This window comes from Stegostoma tigrinum, chromosome 43 (genome assembly GCF_030684315.1).
Source record: "Stegostoma tigrinum isolate sSteTig4 chromosome 43, sSteTig4.hap1, whole genome shotgun sequence".
Lineage (NCBI taxonomy): Eukaryota > Metazoa > Chordata > Chondrichthyes > Orectolobiformes > Stegostomatidae > Stegostoma > Stegostoma tigrinum.
Genome location: NC_081396.1, coordinates 15,921,173 through 15,946,818, shown reverse-complemented (window position 1 = coordinate 15,946,818; position 25,646 = coordinate 15,921,173). Strand labels below are relative to the sequence as shown.

The following is a 25,646-nucleotide window of genomic DNA, read 5'->3' as shown; positions in this document are numbered from 1 at the left end:
AGAAGAGGGAGATGGAGGGGACATTCCATTCAATAAATAGCAACACAGCAGCTCGGAGATTTGCTGGACTTGACAAGTTTTAAACCCTCCTTCACTGGGGATGGAAAAGCGAAGCAACAACACGTGAAATTCTTTAAATGCAGCTTTGATAGGCATCAGGGACGTTGCCCGCTATAGTGAGTCAATTCATCCGCACAGATAAATGAATTACATGATTTATGCGCACAAAAAAAGCTTTGATGCAGTCCATTTATTTCCACTTTTAACTCACTACAACACTCTTAATGAAAAATAGAACATACAAATTTCAATACCAAAGCAGATGCTGATGAATTACAATCAAAACGAAGCTTATACCGAGAACAAAATATTCAGCATTTTGGAAATGAAAGTGGACGACTTCTCGCGGTGTTATGTGCCTCAGGACGTCCTCCGTTGAAGCATATTCTGTCATTTACCTGTAATGATAAAGAAAATTGTTTGAGTTCACTTGAAGCCATGCCTGCAATGTTACACTGCTGAAGGGCCACACTGCAAAAAGAAAACTGACCTGTATCTCTCTCTCTGCTCGCTCAGCTGAATGTAAGCTATCTCGGACAACAGGATAGAGGTAGGCAGGAAATGACCACTAGACAAATATTTGTTCTGCTGTCAGAAAGCTCAGTACGAATTATTATACAGTAATTATTGCTTTCTGATTTCTGGGGATTTTTTGAGTGTACGTTGGTTATGCCCTGCCCTAAATTACAACAGCGAGGATATTCCCAAATGTACGTCATAAAAACCGAAAGAAATGTGGATGCTATAAATCATGGCCAAAAAAACAGAAATTGCTGGAAAAGCTCAGCAGGTCTGACAACATCTGTGATGAAAAAAGAAATCAGAGTTAACGTTTCTGTTTCAGTGACCCTTCCTTCAAACCACCCGAGATCTGACGAAGGGTCACTGAACCCGAAACGTTAACTCTGATTTTTCCTTCACAGTTTCTGCCAGGCCTTCTGAGCTTTTCCGGCAACTTCTGTATTTTGTTCCCAAAAGCAAATCATTGGCCGTGCGTGTTTTTTTTTGCAAGTCGGGCGGTGTTCGAGCGTGCAGCGTAAAGAAAAATATTTTTGTTTTATTTTCTGTTCTGGTAAAACAATTTCAATGATTTCTGTGACGCAGTAAAATGCTGTTTTCCTCATTGATCAGAAAATTCCAATCACAAATATCGATTGCTTTATTTGATAAATGTCAAGCTTTCCGTGTTGATTTTCAGCAGTGGATAATGCTCAACGTATTTGATAATTCCACAGGACGCCAGGACATCCCAATCTCTGCTCTGGAGCAGAAACAGTGGAAATAATGAGAGAAATTAGCTCTTATCTGTTTGACGTGCTTGCTGTTCAATTTCAGCTTCGGTGCGTGTCATTACTGGGGAGCAACATGGAAATGTGAATTATCAGAAGGAATAGGGTTTTCTGAGAGGGCATCAAAGGTAACTGGTCTGAGATTAATCATGTTAACAATTAGCTCCATTGAGAGCCGTCCAAGTTGCTGGGCAATAATAGCGTGGCGTTCAGGAGGATTGTGTAGCCCTGGCAATGGCTGTATCTTGGAACCAAAGAATCGTCTAGTACGGAAGAAGCTGTTCGGCTCACAGAGTCTGCACTGCCAAAAATATGCTACTACCTGCAACAGTCTCATGGTCCCAGATATTCTTAAAAGTTATGGCGCTTCAAGCACTCATTCAAGCATGTCATAAAATTTCTGAGGTATCCAGCTTCCGTGCAGCGTGTTCCAGACACCCACCACACTCATAGAAATGAATATCTTCCTCAAATCCCCTCCAAACCCCCAGTTTTCACCGTTACCTTTGCCTTCCCTGACCCCACCACAGCCTGCTGCCCCCATCCCCCAGCCTTGTTATGAACATGTCAGCGAGGTTAACAACAATGAACAAAGATTCATGACCAGTTTCTCAGTCACCTGGGATCTCCGTCGGTTTGAATCGATTTATTGTTGTTACATACACGGGAGTTCAGCGAAATGTTTGTGACCTTGCTAAGTGACATTTAAACACTGCAACATTTGGAACTGCAGTGGAGGGATTGAAATGCCCTGTTAAATTTCACATCTCACGCCTGGGTAAATCTGGAGAGGTATTGTATTTTGGTACAAGAAACAAGGGTAGAACATATACAATTCATGGTAGAACCGAGGGTAGCGTTGCAGAACTGAGGGACCTAGGGATGCAGATACGTAATTCTTTAAACTTTGCTTCACGCACATCCAAGGTTGGTTAAAGTGCACCTGGCACCCTGGCATTCGTTGCTCAGTCCTTCGGGTCGGGGAGTTAGGACGTCATGTTGAGGTTGTGCAGCACACCGGTGAGGCCTCTTCTGGAATACTGCATCCAGTGCTTATGGGAGTCCAATTATGGGAAGGATATTATGAGCTGGAGAGGGTTTTGAAGAGATTTAGCAGCATGTTGCTGAACATGCAAGGTTTGAGTTACAAAGAAAGGTTGGATAAGCTGGGGCTTTTTTCACTGGAGTGTCGGAGGTTGAAAGGTGACCAGATAGAAGTTTATAAAATAATGAGATGAATAGACAGAGTTAGTTGTCGCTCTTTTTTTCACTCGGGTGGGGAATTTCGATTCGACGTGTCACGTAATTTGGAGGTGGCAGGAAAGAAATTTTAAAAGAATGACATAGAAGGCATTTTTTTGAGCAGAAGGTGGTGCACGTGTGGATTGAACGTACCGAGGAAGTACTGGATCTGGGTCGAACAGCAATGTTTAAAAGACATTTAGATGGATTCATGTATAGGAAAGTTTTGGAGGGATACGAACAAGGACCACGGAGGTGGAACTAGTTTCGTTTGGGATTGCGGTCTGCATGGACTGTATAATTCTATGACACCGTGACACTATTTAGCAATGATTTTGCTGGACAGGTTACGTGCATTGGCGTGGAAGAGCGAAAAGAATCGTGGATGCTGAAAATCAGAAACAAAACCAGAACACCTCAGCAGGCGTGGCAGTCTTCGTGGAGAGAAGCCAGATTTAACGCTACAGGAGTCGTGGCCATTCTTCTGTGGAGGTGCAGTAGCTTATTTGGAAGTGTGCTGAATGCCACATTTTGTGCTGAATGCCACATTTTGGAGGACATATCCCACAGAGATTGATTAGCGGAGACAAAGCATGGTTTAGGAGAGAAACTGTAAAACAATGCAAACTGTTCACCAGGGAAGCCAGAGCAATGGAGTAAGGTTCTCTCAATGGCCAATTAGGAGCGTTTAAATGGCTAAGCAGCTGATCAGATCGGTTGGGTTATAGTAACAAGTGTGTCCACGAGTTATTGGCATTTAAGATGCTCACGTTGGCGAGACTCATTCTGCCCTGGGAACTGGTATGAGTGTAGTTCCTCAGAACAGCCACATCACAACCATCTCTCTTTGTACTTTACACGCCAATGTGCACCAGGCCTTTCTTCCCAATAGGAACCAAGAAACACATTTAAAACTTGAGACATTGAAAACCTGACCTTGCATATTTTCGATTTAGCTATTTGGTGATTCATTAAAACAGTAGATTTCGACTTATAATTTCACCAGTGGGTGATGATAGTATCGACTACTCAAAGCGTTGGCAAAACGCAATATCTAATACATATATACACATTATTTTGCCAGACAAGACTTTAAGGTATTGGGATTAAGATACCTCTCGAGTATAACTGCTCTTTCTCAGTTTCTGTTTCTGCAGATAAGGATCTGACAGCTTTGAATATTGTTGTTGGCTCTTCAGGAAATGCAACATTCTGTCACAGAATGCAAAGGAATTAAAGCATTCTGAATGCACAGATCACTGGCGAAGATGCAAGTGCCTGTAATTCAACTCACCATGTGAACAAAGATTACTGGCATCATTTGTCAGTATGCGGAGCTCATCAGGATCACTGTCCAGTTGAAACTGGCTATCCTGAGATTCAGCGCCTTCAGTCTCTATATCATCATAATAGCCACGGATAGGACCTGGGAGAAAAATAGAAATGACTATCACTAACACATTGTAACACATAACACCAGGAGCTGGAAAATGAGATTCAAAGTGTCAAATAAGAGATGAAAAGGTGGGATCAGAAGTTTTAGGTAGTTTATTGTATTGGAGGAGCCATGACATGAGCAGAGATCATGCTAATCAGGACTGTTTTCAGTGGAAGATTAAGGGTGATCTGATCGAATTATTCAAGATATTAACAGGAAAAGGCAGGTTTGATAATAATAAACTGCCTCAACTGTTTGGACAATTCTAGAAATCCGGAGCACTCTCTGAGAATTATAGCCTGATCATTCAGAGGAGATGTTAGAGAGGGCAAAAGCTGGGAGAGGTTTCGAAATGTATTCCTTAAAAAAAAACTTGATGTCAGATGTGTTGTTAATTTTAAATCTGGGATAGATTAGTGTCAACCAGAGGTATTATGGGACATGGGCCAAAGAAAAGCATCTGAATTTAGGACCAGGCGAGTGCTAGGAATTTATCACTGAATCGAGGAACAGATTCGAGGGATTGAGTGGACGACTGCTGTTTCGTTGTTCCTCCTTTTCTTTTTTCCCTTGTAGCTGAGGTCACAGAGTGCTTGGCTTTTTTTTTGAGATACATTGTGAAAATGTGATGGACATAGGAGTGCTAGCCAGGAAGAAATTTTCGCCGTTGCTAGGGGATCACCTATCAGGAGACATTGATTGAAGGAAAGGGGAGCTCAGATTCGAGGAGGGAGAATTAAAGAGCATGTGAAGGAAAATTTTTTGAGCCAGCTGTCGGTAGTGCTCTGGAACCAACTGCCTGTAAGTGTGGTAGAGGCATGAACTCTTTTGACACTGAATAAATATTTACTTGCACATAGAGTCATAGAGGGTGCACAGCATGGAAACAGACCCTTAGGTCCAACTCAGCTGCATTAACCAGAAATCATAAACTAATCTGGATCCATTCATCAACATTTAGCCCATATCTTTCCAACCCCTTCATATTAATCTATCCCTCCACGTTGCGTGGTGCAAGGTTATGAGACAACTCCTGGTAAGCGAAATTATAACAGTTGTATGATTGTTTTTGGCAAGCACAGACTCGATGGACCATATCAGTGTGACCCAAAACCAGCAATTTTTTTTCACTGACAGTGGTCATGAAACAGCGCTTACTGCAATATGTTTCTCGCCCCGTGTGAACATTGACATCTTTAAGCCTGGAAGGAAGAGAGAGTGATGGACGAAAGTGGCCTGACAGAAAGTGAACACAGACAAACCTGCAATACTGTTGGAGTTCACCTCAGGATTTTCTGATCCCCGATTATTGTCAATCAAGTTGTGGCTGGTGTAGTATTCAATGTGATTGAGTGAGTTAATGGAAGCAGAAGTTACTGAAAACAAAAGTATAGAGTTAATGTCAATTTCCATCTCCTAGTGAAGGCTTGACCCTTTAGAATTGTAAAGAGGCGAAATGTCTTCAGCCAGAGGATGGTGAATCTGTGGAACTCATTGACACAGAAAGTTGTGGGGGCCAAGTTATTGATTTTCTTTAAAACAGTGATAGACAGGTTCTTGATCATTATGGGAAAATATGTTCGAGGGAGAAGACAGGAGTAGGAGTTGAGAAACATATTAGCCGCAACTGAATGGCGGAGCTGTCATGATAGGCCACTTGACTTAATTCCGCTCCTACATTTCATCGACTTATGGACTGTGGGGTAATGTTTTACCGCCTTAATTGGACAACAAAGTAACAAATATTATTATTTCATCATCTCTGCTGCAATACCCGGAATTTTGTCAAAGGGGCATATAATGGGAAAGCATTCAAGGCACAATTCGTGTGTAGGTTACATGCCTGCATGGGATCCAGCTATGCCTGCCTCTTTGTAGGTTACATGGAACAGTCCCTCTTCCGCACCTACACAGGCCTCAAACCCCACCTCTTCCTCCGTTACATTGATGACTGTATTGGCGCCGGCTCTTGCTCCCCAGAGGAGCTCGAACAGTTCATCCACTTCACTAACACCTTCCACCCCAACCTTCAGTTCACCTGGGCCATCTCCAGCACATCCCCCACCTTCCTGGACCTCTCAGTCTCCATCTCAGGCAACCATTTCAAGCCCAACGACTCCCACAACTACCTAGAATACACCTCCACCCACCCACCCTCCTGCAAAAATTCCATACCCTATTCCCAATTCCTCTGCCTCCGCCGCATCTGCTCCCACGAGGAGGCATTCCACTCCCGCACATCCCAGATGTCCAAGTTCTTCAAGGACCGCAACTTTCCCCCCACAGTGGTCGAGAACGCCCTTGACCGCGTCTCCCGCATTTCCCGCAACACATCCCTCACACCCCGCCCCCGCCACAACTGCCCAAAGAGGATCCCCCTCGTTCTCACACACCACCCTACCAACCTCCGGATACAAAGCATCATCCTCCGACACTTCCGCCATCTACAATCCGACCCCACCACCCAAGACATTTTTCCATCCCCACCCTTGTCTGCCTTCCGGAGAGACCACTCTCTCCGTGAATCCCTTGTTTGCTCCACACTGCCCTCCAACTCCACCACACCCGGCACCTTCCCCTGCAACCGCAGGAAATGCTACACGTGTCCCCACACCTCCTCCCTCACGCCTATCCCAGGCCCCAAGATGACTTCTTTCCATATTAAGCAGAGGTTCACCTGCACATCTGCCAATGTGGGATACTGCATCCATTTTACCGGGTGTGGCTTCCACTACATTGGGGAAACCAAGCAAAGGCTTGGGGACCGCTTTGCAGAACACCTCCGCTCAGTTCGCAACAAACAACTGCACCTCCCAGTCGCAAACCATTTCCACTCCCCCTCCCATTCTTTAGATGACATGTCCATCTTGGGCCTCCTGCAGTGCCACAATGATGTCACCCGAAGGTTGCAGGAACAGCAACTCATATTCTGCTTGGGAACCCTGCAGCCCAATAGTATCAATGTGGACTTCACCAGCTTCAAAATCTCCCCTTCCCCCACCGCATCCCAAAACCAGCCCAGTTCGTCCCCTCCCCCCACCGCACCACACAACCAGCCCAGCTCTTCCCCTCCACCCATTGCATCCCAAAACCAGTCCAACCTGTCTCTGCCTCCCTAACCTGTTCTTCCTCTCATCCATCCCTTCCTCCCACCCCAAGCCGCACCTCCATCTCCTACCTACTAACCTCATCCCACCTCCTTGACCTGTCCATCTTCCCTGGGCTGACCTATCCCCTCCCTACCTCCCCACCTATGCTCTCCTCTCCACCTATCTTCTTTTCTCTCCATCTTCGGTCCGCCTCGCCCTCTCTCCCTATTTACTCTAGAACCCTCACCCTATCCCCTTCTCTGGTGAAGGGTCTAGGCCCGAAACGTCAGCTTTTGTGCTCCTGAGATGCTGCTGGGCCTGCTGTGTTCATCCAGCCTCACATTTCATTATCCCACAATTCGTGTGGTGGTTCAGATTGAAGTGAAATGCCAAATCATTGCCATGGGAGATGGGTAACAAACTTTAGTTCTCACATTGAACAGGCCCTTTCGCAAACAATACTTTTAATGACTTAATTCCTCATCTCTGTTATGAGTTCAAATTACATGGAGGTAAATTGAACGCGTTTAATTTTCTAAGGAACATCTCTCATTGCGTCTGATTCGCCCTTAAATGTTATTATTTGTGAAACATTGCACATTTCTTGAATCCATTCAATATCATTTACGCATCTCTGATTATTGTTATGTGGCATATTTTGCGACTGTTTGCCTTGAACTTGTTTTCCAATTGTATTCACAGTTCGAAAACTAAGCCAATCATTTCCATTGTGATCACGAAATGTCCTTCCATTTCTTGGAGTAATGTTGTTTATGTCCAAATCAAAGCTGCTAGTTGTTCCCACAATCCCATGCTCCATCTGGTCTGTCTGGTGGACAAGTCCCAAGTTCAGAAGGCAATACTAGCCATTAGGATTCTTGCATTTTTCCTTCAGTTAGACTACAGTCATGTTAACATTTTACCTACATATCTGTGTGAGCTGTTGCCATATTATCTGTAAAATAACATTAAAGATGCAAAACATCCTGTTTGAATATTATTCTATGGCACTGGCTATTAGAACCACTCTTCACACGATGGACTGAAGGTCTACAGTCTGCACTGCCACGCCTGCTTGATTGCTCATATCTACTTGCAAATTAATTACTTAATTCGCTTTCAGTACTATATGTTGTGCAAAGGCCAGTCATGACAATGTTTATGTTGCTGTAAAAATAATTTGGGAATGCATTTGTCGTTCAGATGTCTGAGGGAGTCAGAGTGAAACCAGGTTCCAGTCGGAAAGTGTGATTCTGTTCGCATTTACAAACTGCTGGCTGAAAAAGAAATCTTTCAGAACCAAGGGCTTTGGAATGTATCATTGGCAAATCTCTCCCTCCCACAACGCGGAGTTTAATTGACTTTCATTACTTCTGTCACGCGAGGACAGTGATTTAAAAACTAATCATGTTCAATCAGATCAGTCACCATCGAAATTCAAGGGAAGCTGTACTTATCCAAAAGCAAGACCATATGAAGGAAGAAATATGTACCTGGTTCAAGTTCCTGAAGCATCACCTTGCCAGGAGGAATATTCTCTATTTCTTCATAAATTCCTTGGTACAAACCAAGACTTGAGGCTTTGCCGACCGTGTAAAGATCTGTTGAAGGAATGATAGACGAGTCATCATTTGTAGTTGAACACTTAGCAGCAACATTGAGTTTATTTCTGAAGAAACAACTTTTCGAAACATTTGTAGCTCGTTCTATCCAGTTGACGAGAATCATGGCATAGCATGATCTGATCACTAACAATTCTTATGTTAAACATCGAGAATAAGATGTTGTTTACTGGGATTTGTAAGACCAGTTTTGCTCGACATTTACTGATGCAAAAGTTAATTTAAGACACTTCTCAGCTCACAATCGCGCATGTAAGGGAAAAAAAAAACCGAGTTTAGAAATTGAAGTTTCTTAATGCAATGAATGACAAGAAAGTTAATAATTTATAGACAATAAAAAAAATCTTGAGGCCCATGAGGACGTAGCAAATCAATATTCAAGATAAATATCCCAGAAAAAAGGGAAAATGCTTCGCTAACAGTAACTTTATCAGAATTTAGACACTTTAATGAGACAATTACATTGTTGTTGTTATAGTTGAATGCAGGAACGTGAGGCAGGTGAAAAAAGGAGAATATTATGGTCATTGATAGTCTCAGACTAAGCGCATGCGTTTGTTTGCTATCTGCAAACTAAACTGTAGAAAATTTATGAAACTATAGAAACAGATGTATTTTGCAGCTCGTGTTGTTCGTTCTGGCCATCGACTGGAAAAAGGCAACCAGGCAAACACTTAGTTATCAGTTTAAAAAGGTGAACAGGTACCACCTGGTCAGTCACGGGAAAACAGTTACTGGATGAATGAAATTTCCTCTAAAGGGACATTCATCCTCCCATTGATCCTGGGTTCTAGAATCAACATTCCGAAATTGAAATACCATAAATGAGAACAAGCTGCTGAACAAATGATTAAAGCACCGTGCAAATGTTTCAATGAAACTTAAAGACACAGTGCGACAATCAATAACTTGTTCCGGAGTGTCATGTGCAGTTTAAATGGAAGATAAGAAGTGGAGAAATGGTCAGTATTGAAGATACTTTCGCATTGGTAATGACGTGAAAACACAACACGTGAAATGTTAATTTCGCTTCCCTTTACAGACATTGAGCAACTTGATAAATTTTAGAAGTAAATTCTTATTTATTTTAACTCTCATATGCACTACCGGAGTATTTTATCTTTGTCTCCTTTCAAAATCTGGCGATTCAATTGATAAAGCAGCTTGAGGAAAACACAGCGAGAAAAGGCCTCACAGACATCACCTTGAAGGCTACGTGGGTGGAAAGGTGCAATAACATTATGCAGCCCCCAGACCATGTGGAACTCTATAAGTGATGTAGAGTTAACTCAATCTGCAGATGTGAGACTCACCTTTCATTTGCGATTTCCTCTGCATTACCACCAGTAGTGCGACCAAATCACAGATGAACAGGACTCCCAAGGTGAGGCAGACAACAACAGGAATGGAAATAGATGGACTGCCCTGTCCTTGAAGGAGAAATTGCAGACAGATTTAGCATTGCTAGGGGCTGGCATGTAAAATTGTGAAGAAACCAACAGCACGGAAGCGGTGATGTCAGCTTCAAATTCATGAAAATGCCAAGAGTATAATTATCACTCGACTTGAACACAGCCTTCACACAAATATTAATAATAGTATTCATTATAAATACCCGTTGGTGGAGGTGAAGGGGAAGTCGTCAACACATCGGGTCCTGTGAAAGAGATTGTACACATATTCATGAAGGTGAAATTTAATGTAAGAAGAGAAATGCAGTCACTAATTTGCAACATTAATAATGACTGATTGGCACCAGTCTGCATCGTGCTTACCAGAACAGATCACATGAGCAATTTCCTTCTGATTACACTTCCTTTGAGCTGGTGCTGGGGAGAGACAGTCGGAAAGAGAGGATTCACTTCCCTTACACTTCACATCATTCTGCCAGATCACACCTCCACCTAGGGAGACAGCGGTCCCTCCTTGGGCCGGCAGAGTGAAGCCACATCTTAGCTGCCTGCAGACAACATTTGCATCAACGATATCCCAGGAGTCCCCACACAATGTACCCCAGCGTCCATCACACTCGATCTCCACTCTCCCTGAACAGTTGCTGCTCCCTCCATCCAGGCGCACGCTGAGTTGCGAATCTGTGACACAGAAGAGTTTATGATTGAATGCAATCCACAGCAGAAACAACATTCGAGAGCTGGCATCTTAATCATGTGGACGTACCTGATCGCTGATTGCAGGAAGATGAACTGAGGGGCTGCTCCTGCGTCACACTGGTCTCTGTTAAGAGGAGAAACATGCTGACTCTATTGGAAATCAGTATCTGAAACGACACCTGAACATTGAGAAATTTTGCCATGTTACCTGAACATACAACACCAGCATCGTCCCTGTGCTCACAATCGTGTTGATCCCACGGATTTGTTCGGCATTGCCACAGGGTCGATTCGTGTGACTGGCACTCAATCCCATCGAGCCGAATTTGTCCTTGTCCTGCTCCGAATGATGCAGTGTCGTACATAACATCCTGAACTGTACCACAGCGCAACTGTTTACAAATCACTTCCGCATCATGAAACTCCAGGCTTTTTGAGCACACTGTTCCCCAGGTCCCATTGTAGAACACCTCCACTCTCCCCTCACAACGATGCTTTCCATTCACCAGCCGCATCTCCTTGTGCTCTATTCACACAACGACAGATAATTACATTAAGAGATTGTTCATGTGCACAGCTATGTGTGTCCTCTGAAGTTTAACACAGATTTTCAGAAGGAGCGTGCCACGTGATACAGAAACAGGATTTGCCAGAGAACCTCAGCAGGTCTGACAGTGTCAGTGGGGAGAAAAAGCACAGTCAACGTTTCTTGTCCAGTGACCCTTATTCTGAAGAAAGTTCATGAGACCAGAAAGGATCTTTCTGTGTTATTTCCACGGATTGTGCCTGCCGTTTGGTATGTCTCCAGCAACATCTGTCATGGCTACGGATTTTCATCATTCGTAATTCTTAGTGTTTGGTATTGATCATGTATGATATACCAGATTAAATGGTTGGAAGAACGTAAAGAACTATTAAGCAGGAGAAAGGCAGTGCACGCCAGGGAGTGTTAAAAATAAAGATTTGTCAATGTACCACTACGATCTTGTGAAATAATTGCACATGCGATATGGTAAACAATGAAACTGATGGCAAACAGAAAGTCTGCGTTAATGGTAAGGTTTGCCGAACAGTGCAACAGACCAGCCACTTTAATTGTAAAAGGTGTGTTTCAAATGTGGTGAAATCTGCCAGAAAGTGTAAAGAGATCACACAATCCTTGAGAACAGTTTGACAAGCATTCGGAGAGGAATCGTGTTTTTTAGTGAGTTGATGCTAAACTAGAGATCATAAATGATTGTTTATTTTCAGTCAGCCCTTTTAGATATTCAGGAGAATATTTACTTTACATAGAGTGTCATAAACGAACTAACAGTGATACCTTTAGGCCAAATTCGGAATGTGACTGATAGAGGAAGATATTTACACGAAGGCAGTTTATAATAGAGGGGAAAATGGCTGTTTCATGTTCTGTGCGGCGTGTGCACGTCAGGCTCCGTTTCGTTCAATTCCAGACTCCACATTCTCTCTAATTCAGTGTACAGCTTCTATTTTAATGCCTCGCCGACAATATAGCGCGCAAATAAGAATTTTGAAAATGATCTCACCTGAGCACACAATTCTCACATCTTCTTTGTGAGAACAGTCTTCTTGGTAACCCAAATGTGCTGAAGGACATTCCCAAAGAAATGATTCATTTCCTGAACACTTCACATCTTTCAACCAAACTGGGCCCGAGCCCGCTCCATAGGAGGAGGGAAATGTCATGTCCAGTGCATTTCCACATCCCAGTTGTTTGCAAACCACTTCAGCGTCAACCACATCCCAGGAGTCATCACAAACAGATCCCCATGTCCCTTTGTAATAAATCTCCACTCGACCAGCGCAAGGGCTTCCACCATCTGACAGCCTTAACTGTAAGTGTTCTGATCGACAAAAACACATAATATTACGCATCCATTACACAATTCTTTCATCACTCAGCACATCATAATATATCGATGAAGGTAAAACAAGATTAAAATTTTTCTGTGAGCAATCCATAAAAGTATGACGCAGAATATCTCGAAAGTCTAATTCGGAGAATCTTAAACTTCCTGCAAGAATAGTAGAGAAATGCTTTAAAATTAACTTATTATATTCGGCACTGCCAGTTTCAGTTTCCCTTTCTATTTTGAATATTCTATGAGTTGTTGTACAATCAATTGGATTTTTCCTTTCTGTATACTCTCACTCTGTTTATGGCTGTCAGTAATTCAGTACGTTACTGTATTCAGGCTCCTCTGATGCTGGCTGGTCTGCTGTGCTCCTCCAGAACCACACTGTGTTATCTAGTACTTTATACATGCTTGTCTTATTTTACAATCTGAGTAAATGTATCTTTCTTCAAATTAAATTCTATCTGTTAATTCTTTCAAATTCAATATTTTTAAGCGAGAAGTACGGCAGGATAAAACACTGCAACACATGTACAGGAGAGATATCACTCCAATCTTCACAGGGAGGAGATTAATAATGTTCTCATTCAGTTGCCAAATACCGTGATATCATGTTTTCTTTTAAAACTTGCAGGAACGTGACGACATTGAGCGGTAGAGATGTTTCAATTAGTGATTTCTGGGTGTTGTAGGCTTCCAGAATTCCACAGCATGGATTGTCCAAATTCAATTCGAAATGTTCAAAATATCAGAAATAATGCAGAACAATGATATTTCAGACTTTATGATCTGCAGCATATGAAGAGACTGTCAGGAAGAAAGCCATGAACGGGTTTGATGAGATAGATGGGAATTCAATCAGAATACAGCTTCAGCATTTGATTAATTGAATTGTGGGCGAAGTTATTAATAATATTATGTAAATAGATGACCTTCCCATGACGTTGAAATTAAAATTACAACGTGGTCCGATTTAAGGCTCGAGATTATGGTCAGTATGATGCAGCTTTCTACAGCTTACAAGAAGAAACATTTTGTGACAATGGTAGAAATGTTTAAAATAAAAAACCATGAATGATGTCTTCTCCAGTCGCATTAACCGAAACCAGACTAGCAACATCTCAGTGAGGGGACGGTGAAGTGGTGAAGAGAGATAGAGATGATGTAGAGGTGTAGGGATTGAGAACACATGTGAATACTACCGCTGTACCTTCTGAAAATGTAGATTCAAGGCAACGTGTATATTGGAGCAACAGAAATAGACCTTTGTGTACTTGTAGAAGTAAAAATATTGAAGGAAAGCGGCAAGTCTTTGGAGGTTTTGTTTTGTGTATTTTGATGGAAAAGACCAGAGCTAATTCACAGAGTCACAGATTACAGACGTATTCAGCACAGAATATTTGATGAGAAACAAGCACCTAAATATCATAACGTCATTTCCCAGCACTTGGCTTCACCCTGTACTCCTTGGCATCACAGAGGCACCTCTAAATACATCAACCCCTACCACCCTGACAGGCAGTGAGCACCAAATTGCACCAAACTCCGAATGAAAAAAGAACATCCTCATGAGCCTGAAATACTTATGCCCATTACCTTAAAAGCATGATATGATGAATACAACACCTTAAAATAGGGAAAAAGCTTCTTTATTGCACTCTATGTACTCGAATTCTCTCCACAATCAGTCTCCCCGTGTCTGAAGTAAAGAATCCCTGACAGGCCAATTTGTCTTCGTAACTATTTTTTTCCCAGCTTAGGGGAAAAAAAAAACCTGGTACCTTTCGGCTGCATCCTCTCCAGTATTAAAAACATATCCACCTTCTGATGTGGATTCCTGAACTGTGCACACTATTCTGCTCGAGTCGTCGTTTTTCATGCAGTTTCAGCATAACCTCTTTGCACTTATCAATCCGAATTAGCTGACAACAAACCATTTCCTAGCGTTTACAGATGTAAATTGAAGCTTCAATTAGCCCCTCCTGATTTTATAATTCTCTGTGTGGTGACGTTTTAAATTCCATCATTTCGGGCGTTTGTTATCCTCATTCTCACCAAAATTTGAAATGGCAACACCACCAGTCCTGTCACAAAATTAGAAATTGGTGGTCAAACACTGCAGGTCTGGCAGCATCTGTCGGAAGGAAATGGTCTTTACATTTCACGTCCACTGACACTTGGCCAGAACTGACACAGGCTGCACGCAAGTGTGGCAGGTTTTCTTTTGGATTATAAATTTGTCATGTTTGTATCTTACAGAAAATATCTTGGTTTCTCACATGCAGTCATCTGGCTCACGTCTGATTTTGCCCCAGAGAAAAATACTTGCTCCGAGTGACACTGCGGAACATGTGATACAAATCCTCACTTCACTCAGCAGACAGATATCTGATTTGGCATTTCTGAACAGGTTTATTTGGGAAGAGTCTACTCACCCGAGCAGATGACGCCTACGCCACTGCTGTCAGAGCTGGACCAGTTGAATGTGTCAAATCTGCAGTTCTGGAGATGTGGCTCCTGTCCATGACACTGGACCCCAAGCAACCATGAGCGGCTGTCAGTCTCCCCGTACTTCGAAAAGTTATATGTTTCTAAGGCGTAACCGCATCCCAGCTGTCTGCAGAAAACAGCAGCATTGTTTCGATCCCACCGAGAGTCCTGTAATCCGCCCCAGCTTCCATTGTAGTAAACCTCAACTCGGCCGTCACAGTGGCTTCCTCCATTCACTAGTCTCAGCGCCCAATTTTCATCTGTAACACCAGAGTTTTTTTTGAACAACAATTAACCTGAATGGTGATTTTCCATAATTAACAATAATAAAAAAATCATTAACGATGTCTTCTCCATTTGCTTTTAAATAGTTTCATCTTGTTATTGAACTTTATTGTGTATAAAAATTGACAGAAATGTGGAACAACACGTGCTGTTAATCTGGGGCAATGGGGATATAAAGTTGTTTAAAAATCTCGGCCACAAAATAACGACATGAACCATTCTGTCCGAATTAGGCTCCACAGATGATACCAGAGACTGCGAATGTTGCGACGGCTGTTGTGTTGCTCTTGTGTTCATTTCTGGCAGCAGAACACCTTATTCTTAGCAAATTCTGCACCAGCCACCGAAACAAAATAACAAATGAAATAGCCGACAAGAAGGTGGTGAGGACTGAGGAAGTCATTTCAAGGACAGGAGCAAATTTGTGATATCCAAACATCTTGTGACATAATGGGGTTGTTCATCGATCTGTCGGTCAATAGTATTACTATTGACACAAAAGGTGCTTTGCTTTTTAAAATGTCTTCATTCCATTTATATGTCAACATCTTTTTTTTAAAAAAAGTGCGAACACATGCAATTTCTGTGCAAACATATGTGACCACTGAGATCTTTCCCGTTGGGAGCTGAAGATAAACTGTGTTGTATGTCATGTTTTGAAACATGTTATCCAAGTGTGTGAGATAATGCTCAGGAACATAGCTTTGTGTATGTAACCCGGGATTGGGGTCTCTTTTCTGTCAGTGAACCATGAAACTATGAAGAAACATTGTCAAATAAAACCCATCCAGCTCCTTATCATTTCAGGAATGCAAATCTACTAGCTAAGGCTGCCCTCGTTTTCGTAGGACTCCAGACTCCAAGAAGGATGGGTGAAGCATAATTAATGGGCTGTGACAACAACTTAGTTGGATGGAAATCAGGCATTGGCACACATTTTGTCCGCATTGGTGAAACCTTCAAACCGCAGAATAATCACTGTTGGATTAATTACACTTGAAATATTAGTGGAATGTTCATATTGTAAAGGAATAATGAGATCTTAGGAGTACCAACAGAACGTGCTCGAACAGGCCAGTCGTTCTGGAATGATCTTTGGAAAGTAAGTGTTTTGGCATTCCAGCAGCGCTGGAGTCATATGCAGAAATGAAGGAAAGTAATTTTATGTGAAATGGTGTTTCAGAATAGTTCAGAAAATTGAAGTAAAAAATGTGGATTTAACGCAAGTTTAGTTCTGAAAATTTAAATATCTCATCTCAGAGTATCGCTGCTGCAAATCAAACTGCACCCTTGATGAGTAATGTGGAGTTAGTCATCACGACATGGTAATGCAGATCGAGTATCACAGTTCTGGAATAGCATCTGGTGGAGATGAAACCCAATTAACAATCCAGAACTGAAATCTACTCTCAGTAATGGTGGCACTCAAACTATAATCAATTCTCCTAAAAACTCATCTGTTTACTGCACAGGACTGCAGATTAATGGATCCATGCACTGAAGCAATCTCTGAAATGAGACAGCTCACCATTCAATAACAAGGTCATGACAAATGACCAATAAATCATGGCCTCAGCGTTGATATCCAATTAAAGATTGAATAAAGCAATTCAGAAGTTCGAATACATACAACAACGATGCAGAACACTGTTCAGCGACAGGGCAGTTGCTGTGGAGGACATACCAGAGCATACGACATGAGCCACCTTTTCACGTGAACACATGAAATTTTCTCCATGCGAAACTGGACAGTCCCACAATCTTCTCTCGTCTCCACGACAACTGTAGCTTTCCTTCCACACTGGTCCGCCTCCCTTCCCAGATCGAAATTCTCTGGGTATTGACTTTACAGCCCCACATTGAAGATGCTCACAGACCACACTGGCGTCTTGTAATCCAAAAGAATCACCGCACAGCGTTCCCCACTGATTTTCATGCAGCACTTCCACTCGCCCAGAGCACCTGTTCTCCCCATCCACCAGTCGGGGTCCATGGTTTCCTGTTTTGGAACAAATAGAAATGCAGAACTTCTCAAATTGACTTGTTCACTTCATCAGCCTAATTGCAACACTGACACCGAAAGGATTCACCGAAAATAAAGATTGTTACATTTTACGTAAGTTCCTGGAGAATGTAAGTAATGAGGATGCTAAAGTGCATTTGCAGCGTTCTATGGTTAGGTGGCGACTGTGTTGCATTTGATCTCGAAAGCTGGCCAAAGTAAACTGGCTGAGGGAGTGACGCAATGAGTGAAATGTTTACAATATTGAGATGACCAATGGCTGCTTGCTCTTTGGGGAGAGACGACTGATTGTGATTTATTCTGCTGGGCCTCACCCATCAGGCGAGAGGCCAACTAAGAAGATGAAGATGTTGCGAGCAAACTCAGAATGTGACGGAAATCAATCAACGTTCTTTTGTCAGCCCTTTGCATTCCACCAGATGTTCAGCCAACTAAGCTAACCAATTCCCGTCTGGAATCCTGCAGTGCAGTACGACAAGAAATGCAAAAGCTGTTAATATTTACGGTATGAAGACGATTTGCGTAAACATGGGCAAAAAAGATGATTATGCGCTTGAGGTTAATTTTGTAAAATGTTGTATTACATCTGGGTGACATATCCAGAAACGTACATTGAACGCTGCATGGAGAATGGAATTGCCCAACTGTCAAGATTTATTGACCGCTCGAGCCACTCTTATCCAGCCTGAAATACGAGCTGTGTCGTCGTAATTGTATGCCCCCTTTTGCTCCTTTTTCTTTCATTTTAGTCAATGACATGGATTGGGAATAGTTTAAGGAATTTAATTGCGCAAAATCGTCAGAAAATCGGAAAAGAGGATGGATTAAACTTTGATAACAAAGTGTGGAGCTGGACGAACACAGCAGGCCAAGCAGCATTTCAGGACCATGAAAGCTGACGTTTGAGGCCTAGACCCTTCCCGAAACGCCAGCTTTTGTGCTCCTGAGATGCTGCTTGGCCTGCTGTGTTCATGCAGCTCCACACTTTGTTATCTTATATTCTACAGCATCTACAGTTCCCATTATCATGGATTAAACTTTATCTCCCACTGTCGGAAAAGTTATTATAAGCTGTAGGCTCCTGACATTTGTAGAGTGAGATTTGGAACTTCCCATTTCTGCATTGAGATGCAGGGTAACGTTTCAAATTTGGCTCGTGATATCAGACATATATGTTTTTAAACCATTAATAATGGCAGCGATCAACATGATTCGGGTATGCAAAGGACAGCAGTTTGGGCAGATAAGTGGTACATAGAACTAAGTGCAAAGAAATGGCAGCCGAGAAAATGACATGCAACATGCATTTAGAGGTTTTCTACTTTTTCTCTGATCACATTTTGAATGAGGAATCGTATTCAGATGGGTGAACACTTCAGGAGCTCAGGTGCGTAAAGTTGTCGGAAAATGTAACACAGTAATCGGAGATGTAACTTACACTTCACTATGAAAATAGAGTTTAGTTGTTCAGAAGCAGAGACGTTGTGATGATTGTTTCCAAGTCGTCTTTAAGCTGATATAATGACAGTGTGAAATGGGAGCTCACGGCCGAGCGGTATTATGAATGGACTCTTAATCCAGATACCCATATATCATTCTGGGCAGCATGGTTCCAATCCTGCAGATGGTGGACATCGAATTCAACACTCAAAAAAAATTGCAATGAAGAATCTAATGGCAAAACGTGAATGCAGTGCAGATTGCCAAGGGTAAGCACATCTCGTTCAAAAGTGTCCTTTCAGAAAGGAAGCAGCCATCTCTATCAGGTCTCGTATGGCTCACATGTGACTGTAGACCCACATGTGCTGTAGACTGCAATGTGGTTGCCTCTTAACTCCCCATTGACAAATTCGGCATGAGCAATAAATGCTGGTTGACCCAACAACGCACTCATACCCTGAATGCACACGAAATTCCCCAAAAAAAATGCCATGGTCCTGCTGGAGGCACTGATAAGCGATGCTGAAATAGTTTTATGAGCCATTTCCGAAATTCAACCAGTGTAGTGGACAGGCCGTCGTTCATCTTGAAGTAGTAGAGCGGGAGCAGATGGAAGTACAAGTGAATATGACTTTCTTTTACAAGGCGCTTAAGAAAACAGAAAAATAATACTCTACTCCGGTTTGTTGGTCGTCAGAACTGCATTGGGTACAAATATTATGTTTTGAGGCAGAAGTCGTAGTATTCATTGGAAACAATGCGAATCAGACACCTGATAATACAGACAGTGATAATGAGAACTGCAGATGCTGGAGAAGCCAAGATAACAAAGTGTGGAGCTGGATGAACACAGCAGGACAAGAGTCAGATGAAGGGTCTAGCCCTTGGCGAGACTCTTCATCTGATGAAGGGTCTCGCCAAGGGCCTAGACCCTTCATCAGATGAAGGGTCGAGTCCGGAAACGTCAGCTTTTGGACGCCTGAGATGCTGCTTGGCCTGCTGTGTTCACCCAGCTCCACACTTTGATAATACAGACACCAATGTGAAATGCACAGAGATTTCAAAGCGAGACAACCTCAAACCAACGCGAATGGTCAGGGAATTAAATGGATCGCCTTTGGATGTCATGGAATCTGCAGAAAACGATGGTAGGAAAATGACGATGATGATACATGTCAGATGGTGCTTTATTGTAAGCTGATAACTTTTGCTGAAGAAGTTGTTGGAAAGTGAGTGGTGGACAATGATTTCAAACAGTTTGCCAACGTTGTTCAGAAATATTGTCGAGGCAGGGACGGTAAAGGCACCTGTTGGCTTTTCATAAATTTGTGTCTGATATTAACTTCAATGACAGAAGGAGATTTTTAGTGTGCAGATAAACGACACAAAGTCGTTCTGTCAGCGAACAAAATCAAATCTCGTTATTTATTGAGTTGCACATATGATAGTTCTAGCGGGAAGCTCTGTGAATGTGATTTCACGTGAAATCACAATGAAAACCTGTGTGAAGTATTATTGTCAATTATTGACTTTAAGACAATCGAGTCAATAAAGAATGTCGGTTGCACCGAGTTTACAACTTGAGGAAATGTCTTTTCCGATACAAGATTAAACATTTTGAAATGTCTAAATTTGCAATGATTGCGAGTATATTGTTAGCAAACTACATTTTGTGCAAAATAACTTTGGAATCTAAAAGGATTCGTTTCAAATTGCCACTGTTTAATGCAATGTCAGGAATCCAGGCGCTAACATTTTCACAAACATTAAAACAAAATCTGTTTTTATTTTCCATAAAGTGTGTACTCACCAGAACATATCAGGGTGACATTTTTGTGTCCACTGCAACCCTGGTGAGTGCTTGAAGCCCGAGGGCACTTTCCCAGATGAGTCTCATTGCCCGCACATTTAAAGACCTCATTAGCCAGGAGCAGAGTACTGCCTCCCGAATGAGCAGAGCTTGAAACAGACACGGCCACTCCACAACGAAGCTGTGCACAGACCACGTTGGCGTTTTTCAAATCCCAGTCAAGGCCACATACTGTTTTCCAGGTGTCAACGATCTGGACCTCCAGTCGACCGGAACATTGGGAATTTTCAGGTACCAATCTCGGAGCTCTGTGTTCTGGATAAAAAGACGGTGAACCGTTTGAAATTACAACAAAAATAACTCACATTGTTCCCTGATGAACATTCTTCAAATTAATGACAGATCTGCTATTCTTGTGCGTAAATCGTTCTATCAATCTGTGTGTGCTTGGTGCCCTGTCGACATTACCTGCGTTCAGCCCCCAGAATCCGGAACTGGCCTGACAGAATGTGATTTTCAGACTACCGATAACTGTCGCAACGTGCTTCTGCCAGCCAACACTGTGTCAAATCTCGCTATGTTTTGGCTTCTATATGTAAACGTTCCAGCAATGTGGCTTTCTCAATGTGATTTCAAGTGAAATCAGAATGTACACTTTTCCACCCACCCCTCAGTAGTGTGTAACATGTTAGGGGTATTCACCGTGCCCAATACCTTCACATATTCAACAGATCGTATAATGTTACCAAATATATCAACGATTTAATTATTATCCTATTCATAATTATTGAACAGCTTTCCTTCTGTTGCCATGTCCCTTTCTGGTTTCAGACTGAACCGGTTTGTGATGCAATGACGAAGAGACAGCCGTCGATTTTTACCTGAACAGATGACACCAGCATCATTGTCGTGTGATGAGCTGTAGTGACCCCATCCCGCTGACTGGCATTCCCGCAGAGCACGCTCGTCCCCGCGGCACTGAACATAAATGGTGACAATGGGACCGGATCCTTTTCCAAAGTGAGCATTGCCCAGGGCAGAGACCGCGTTCCCACACTCCAGCTCCCGACAAACAACATTAGCGTCCTTCTCATCCCACTCAGACTGATGTACAGTCCCCCAGACTCCCATGTAGTGAATCTCCACTCGGCCAGCACAAGGACTGCCCCCATTCACAAGTCTCAGTCTCACTGTCTCTGAAAAACACAGAAACAATAAGCAAGGTTACCAATGAACATTAATGAAAGCTCCCGTGACAGCACATATCCCCCATTCACCATATCATGTACGTGAGGAGTTAGGACAAATCCACTCCTTCAAAAAACTACTCTGGAAATGTCGGTTGGAAGAAATAATCCAGGATAATTTCTGCTCCGTATCATGTGAATGGTACACGTTGGTGCGAATGAGTGTCGGTGGTGGCAGCAAGCGGATGTCTCTGAATGTAGTGCCAATTGGGTGGGCTGCTTTTCCCTGAATTGTGTTCAAATCTCTTGAATATTGTTCGAACTGCGCCCAAACACACAACTGCTCAGAAATTATTTTAACTTCAGGAAAACCAAAAGGGGCGAGGCCAGTCACGTGCTGCAGTTCATGTTGCTCAGCGCTGAGTGGCGAGAAAGCACAGAGGTCCCGCCCGGTGACACCAGAATAGGAAACTATACTTCCGTCTGTAACAGACAGAAATATTGAGGGGCGCAGGATGAAGTGAGCACGACGTCACTGCTCACTCGTGAGTGAAATAACTTCTCCACTTTTCCCACAGCAGTTCGATACGTTGAACTGTTTCTTCGGACTCTCCCCGTTCATTGTCTCTCGATCTGAGGTCAGCAAAGTGAGTGGATGATGAATCCTGACATTCGCCAGGGCTTCCATAATTAGAGACCATCAAAAGTAATGCATTCCTCTTCTGTTGTGCACAATCGGTTGCTCACAACATCCACATTAACGTCTGGACATTACCAGAGGAACCTGGTGTTTTAACAGATATATCAGCAAATGGGGATTCCACTCCATACGAAAATAAAGTGCTCTTACCTGCACTATCGGCTTGAGAGTAGACGCGTCTCCCTGAAAGATGGAGGAACGAAAAATAAACCGTTAACAATAAATATAACCGGTTGAGTTAAATTTCACAGATGAAACAGACTCTGTGGAGAATTTTCACTACTGTGCGAAATAACTGGGAACTGAAAATGTAAAATCACCCTCACATGTGATGCCTAGATTGCAGGAAATGAAATTTCTGAAGAGAACAGTAATTGCCATTCTTTGATTGAAATTTTTAAAAATTGTTTTCACACCGACGGGGAGAGTGACAACCCGATGTTTGCGGAAATTTGTTGAGAGTTTTTTGGACAGAGTGGTTGGCAGTGAGAATGCCACTCAGAACTGCTGACTGTTCTGCTGGGTGCTGTACTGCTGAGTCAATCAACATTGCTATGATCCCTGCACAGGGCATGATAATTCCCATCGGTCAAAGCAACGAGCTCATACCAAATGCCTTAAGTAGCGAAATAATCTTACTCGGTCAACAACACTGAAATATGCAATAAATTAACGTTATTCTATCAATAACAAACTCGCAAAAGTGTATTCTGAAAGTCACAGCAAGCGAAAAAAAATGTGTTGGGCATGCTTCAGGGAATGTTTCTCCCATCGGTTACCTCTCAGGAGATTTTTAAAGAAAAATGTTTAGAGGAACAACAGTGGATTATGAATTCAGTTATTCATGGCTTCTGTACGCGGTGAACATTGAAGTGGCTTCTGCACCTTGAAAATTCACTTTTGATACAATCCTCTTATTGTTTAACAGAACATTGCTTTAGCATAAAAATTGAGCTGTTAATCATCACATTATATATTACTGGATGCGAGAGCGTTGCTACTTGATTAGACACACCAATCTGTTTAAACTTTTTACAGCTTGAAACATTGCATAGCGGACACCTAAGCAAAATAGAGTGCAAGAAATCTCAATTCTAGATTACTTTGCTTCTCCATCAAATCCGTTGACATATCTTAATGCCTTCTTCTCAATTCCTACTGTGAAAAGAGAGGGTTTTTTTCTGGAATAGCCGCTCATTTGAAAGATTAAACTCTGTGAGATATTTAATCATTTTCAGAATTCTGACTAAACACTGCTCCTCTGAAAGGATCACAAACTAAATATTCTTCTGACCCACCTCTACATCTATGTCCGTTCCCATCAGTTTCTCCTTCCAACTGAACATGAAAGTTTCAAACTAGAACAAGTCTCAATTTCACGTGGCTTTGGTGACATCACTCCTGGAATATTGTGTGTAGTTTTGGTGACTTTTCGAAGGAAGGATACTCCAAATCTCGACAGAGTGCAGCAATTATGTACAATGCTGATTCTGGGGATGGCGGATCTGACACATGAGCAGAGATTGAAGAAGTTGGGATAGTTTTCACTGGAGTCCAGATGTATGCAGGGTAATCCAGACAGATTTACAAAACTCCCTCAAGTCTGAAGAGGGTAGATGCCAGAGGACGTACCTGATGGAGGATATGTCCACAACCATGGGTCACAGTATGGGAATACGGGTGGATGATTTGGGACAGAGATCAGTTAAATCTTCTTCATCCGAAGAGTAGTGAGCCTGTGGTATTCACCACTGCAGGAAGTAGTCAACGACAAAATATTGAATGTACTCAAGAGGCGATTCAATATAGCATTTGGGGCAAAAAGGATCGAAGGTGATGGGGACAAAGCTGGATTAGACTTTTGAGCTGTGCGATCGTCCCTGATAGTGAAAAATGGCCTCGCCCGTCTCCTTTTTCTATTTTTTTATGTTTATCTGACTTCATGATTTCTTTGGCTCGTCACAAATATTATCCAGTCCATCAAGAACAAACTTAACTCAAAAATAGAGCAATATAAATGAGACACCAAGTAAAAGGCATAATATTGCGTCAGTTGGAAATCTGACACAAATGCAGAGAATGCGGGAGAAACACACTTGGCAAAGCAGCATGTACGGAGATCGAAACGGTGTTAATGTTACAAGTCTGGTATGATAATTTTGTTTTCATTCACCAGTTCTGAAGAATCGAGGTACAGAATTCGAAATGTTAACTCTGTTTTTCCCTTCATTGATGTTCACCAACCTGCTGTGATTCTTCCGCCTTGTCTCTTTGTTTTTTTTTAACACTACACTGCAAATTCTACGCGAAAGTATTGGAATCAGATCCCTTTCTACACAAAATAAATTATTCTTGAATTAAAAATGAAATTATAACGTATTCAAATATCTCGACTGTGAAACTGAGCCTTCGAACACAGAAGACAAAGTTCTTGCATGTGCTTTTACAACTAAAATTAACATGAAATGATGTAAATTCAGCCTTCTGGAAATAAAATGCGGTCACAGTAAGTATCACGGTAGCAGCAGATGCGGTGTAAATTGATTGCCCAAACGCTGCACATCGATAATATCTGAACACACTAGATACTCTATCCCAGATATTTCATTCCTGTAATAATGACTTAATTCCTAAGATATTCTTCATGGAAATAACGCGTAGAATTCAGATTCAAGACATAATTATTTAATCGTCACAGAACTACCACGGATAAATGCAAAAAGGGGATAGTCATGGAGCATTCCCCGGTGCAGGAGCAATTTAGCTGCTGTTGACAGGGATTAATTAAAGCAATTACAGGCGAGTTTTTAATAGTGAGAAACAGAATGAAAAAGAAAACTTCATTTCGCACTGCACCGTTCTTGGCATTTAGAAATTTGGAGTTAAGTTTGAAAGAGATGGAGGAACCCAATTTAACGCAAAACAAATATCTACACGTACATGAAGACGATTAATGCATTGTGGCATTGCGTTTACCAAAATT

The 25,646-nt window shown here is 42.2% G+C and overlaps 1 protein-coding gene across 1 annotated transcript in view; it reads right to left on the bottom strand.

Moving 5' to 3' along the window:
• Nucleotides 1-356: 356 nt before the first annotated feature.
• LOC125448960 (deleted in malignant brain tumors 1 protein-like) overlaps nt 357-25,646 on the bottom strand; it is a 61,477-nt gene continuing 36,187 nt past the window's right edge. Inside the window, exons 11-25 of the mRNA XM_059641856.1 lie at nt 22,814-22,846; nt 21,658-21,972; nt 20,777-21,091; nt 17,188-17,502; nt 15,164-15,478; nt 12,399-12,716; nt 11,060-11,377; nt 10,919-10,975; nt 10,516-10,833; nt 10,356-10,397; nt 10,054-10,170; nt 8,612-8,719; nt 5,292-5,405; nt 3,886-4,017; nt 357-458 (exon numbers count right to left, since the gene is read on the bottom strand). Coding sequence (XP_059497839.1) covers nt 451-458; nt 3,886-4,017; nt 5,292-5,405; nt 8,612-8,719; nt 10,054-10,170; nt 10,356-10,397; nt 10,516-10,833; nt 10,919-10,975; nt 11,060-11,377; nt 12,399-12,716; nt 15,164-15,478; nt 17,188-17,502; nt 20,777-21,091; nt 21,658-21,972; nt 22,814-22,846 — 2,825 coding nt within the window. The 3' untranslated portion in view covers nt 357-450. The remainder of the gene's footprint in view (nt 459-3,885; nt 4,018-5,291; nt 5,406-8,611; nt 8,720-10,053; nt 10,171-10,355; nt 10,398-10,515; nt 10,834-10,918; nt 10,976-11,059; nt 11,378-12,398; nt 12,717-15,163; nt 15,479-17,187; nt 17,503-20,776; nt 21,092-21,657; nt 21,973-22,813; nt 22,847-25,646) is intronic.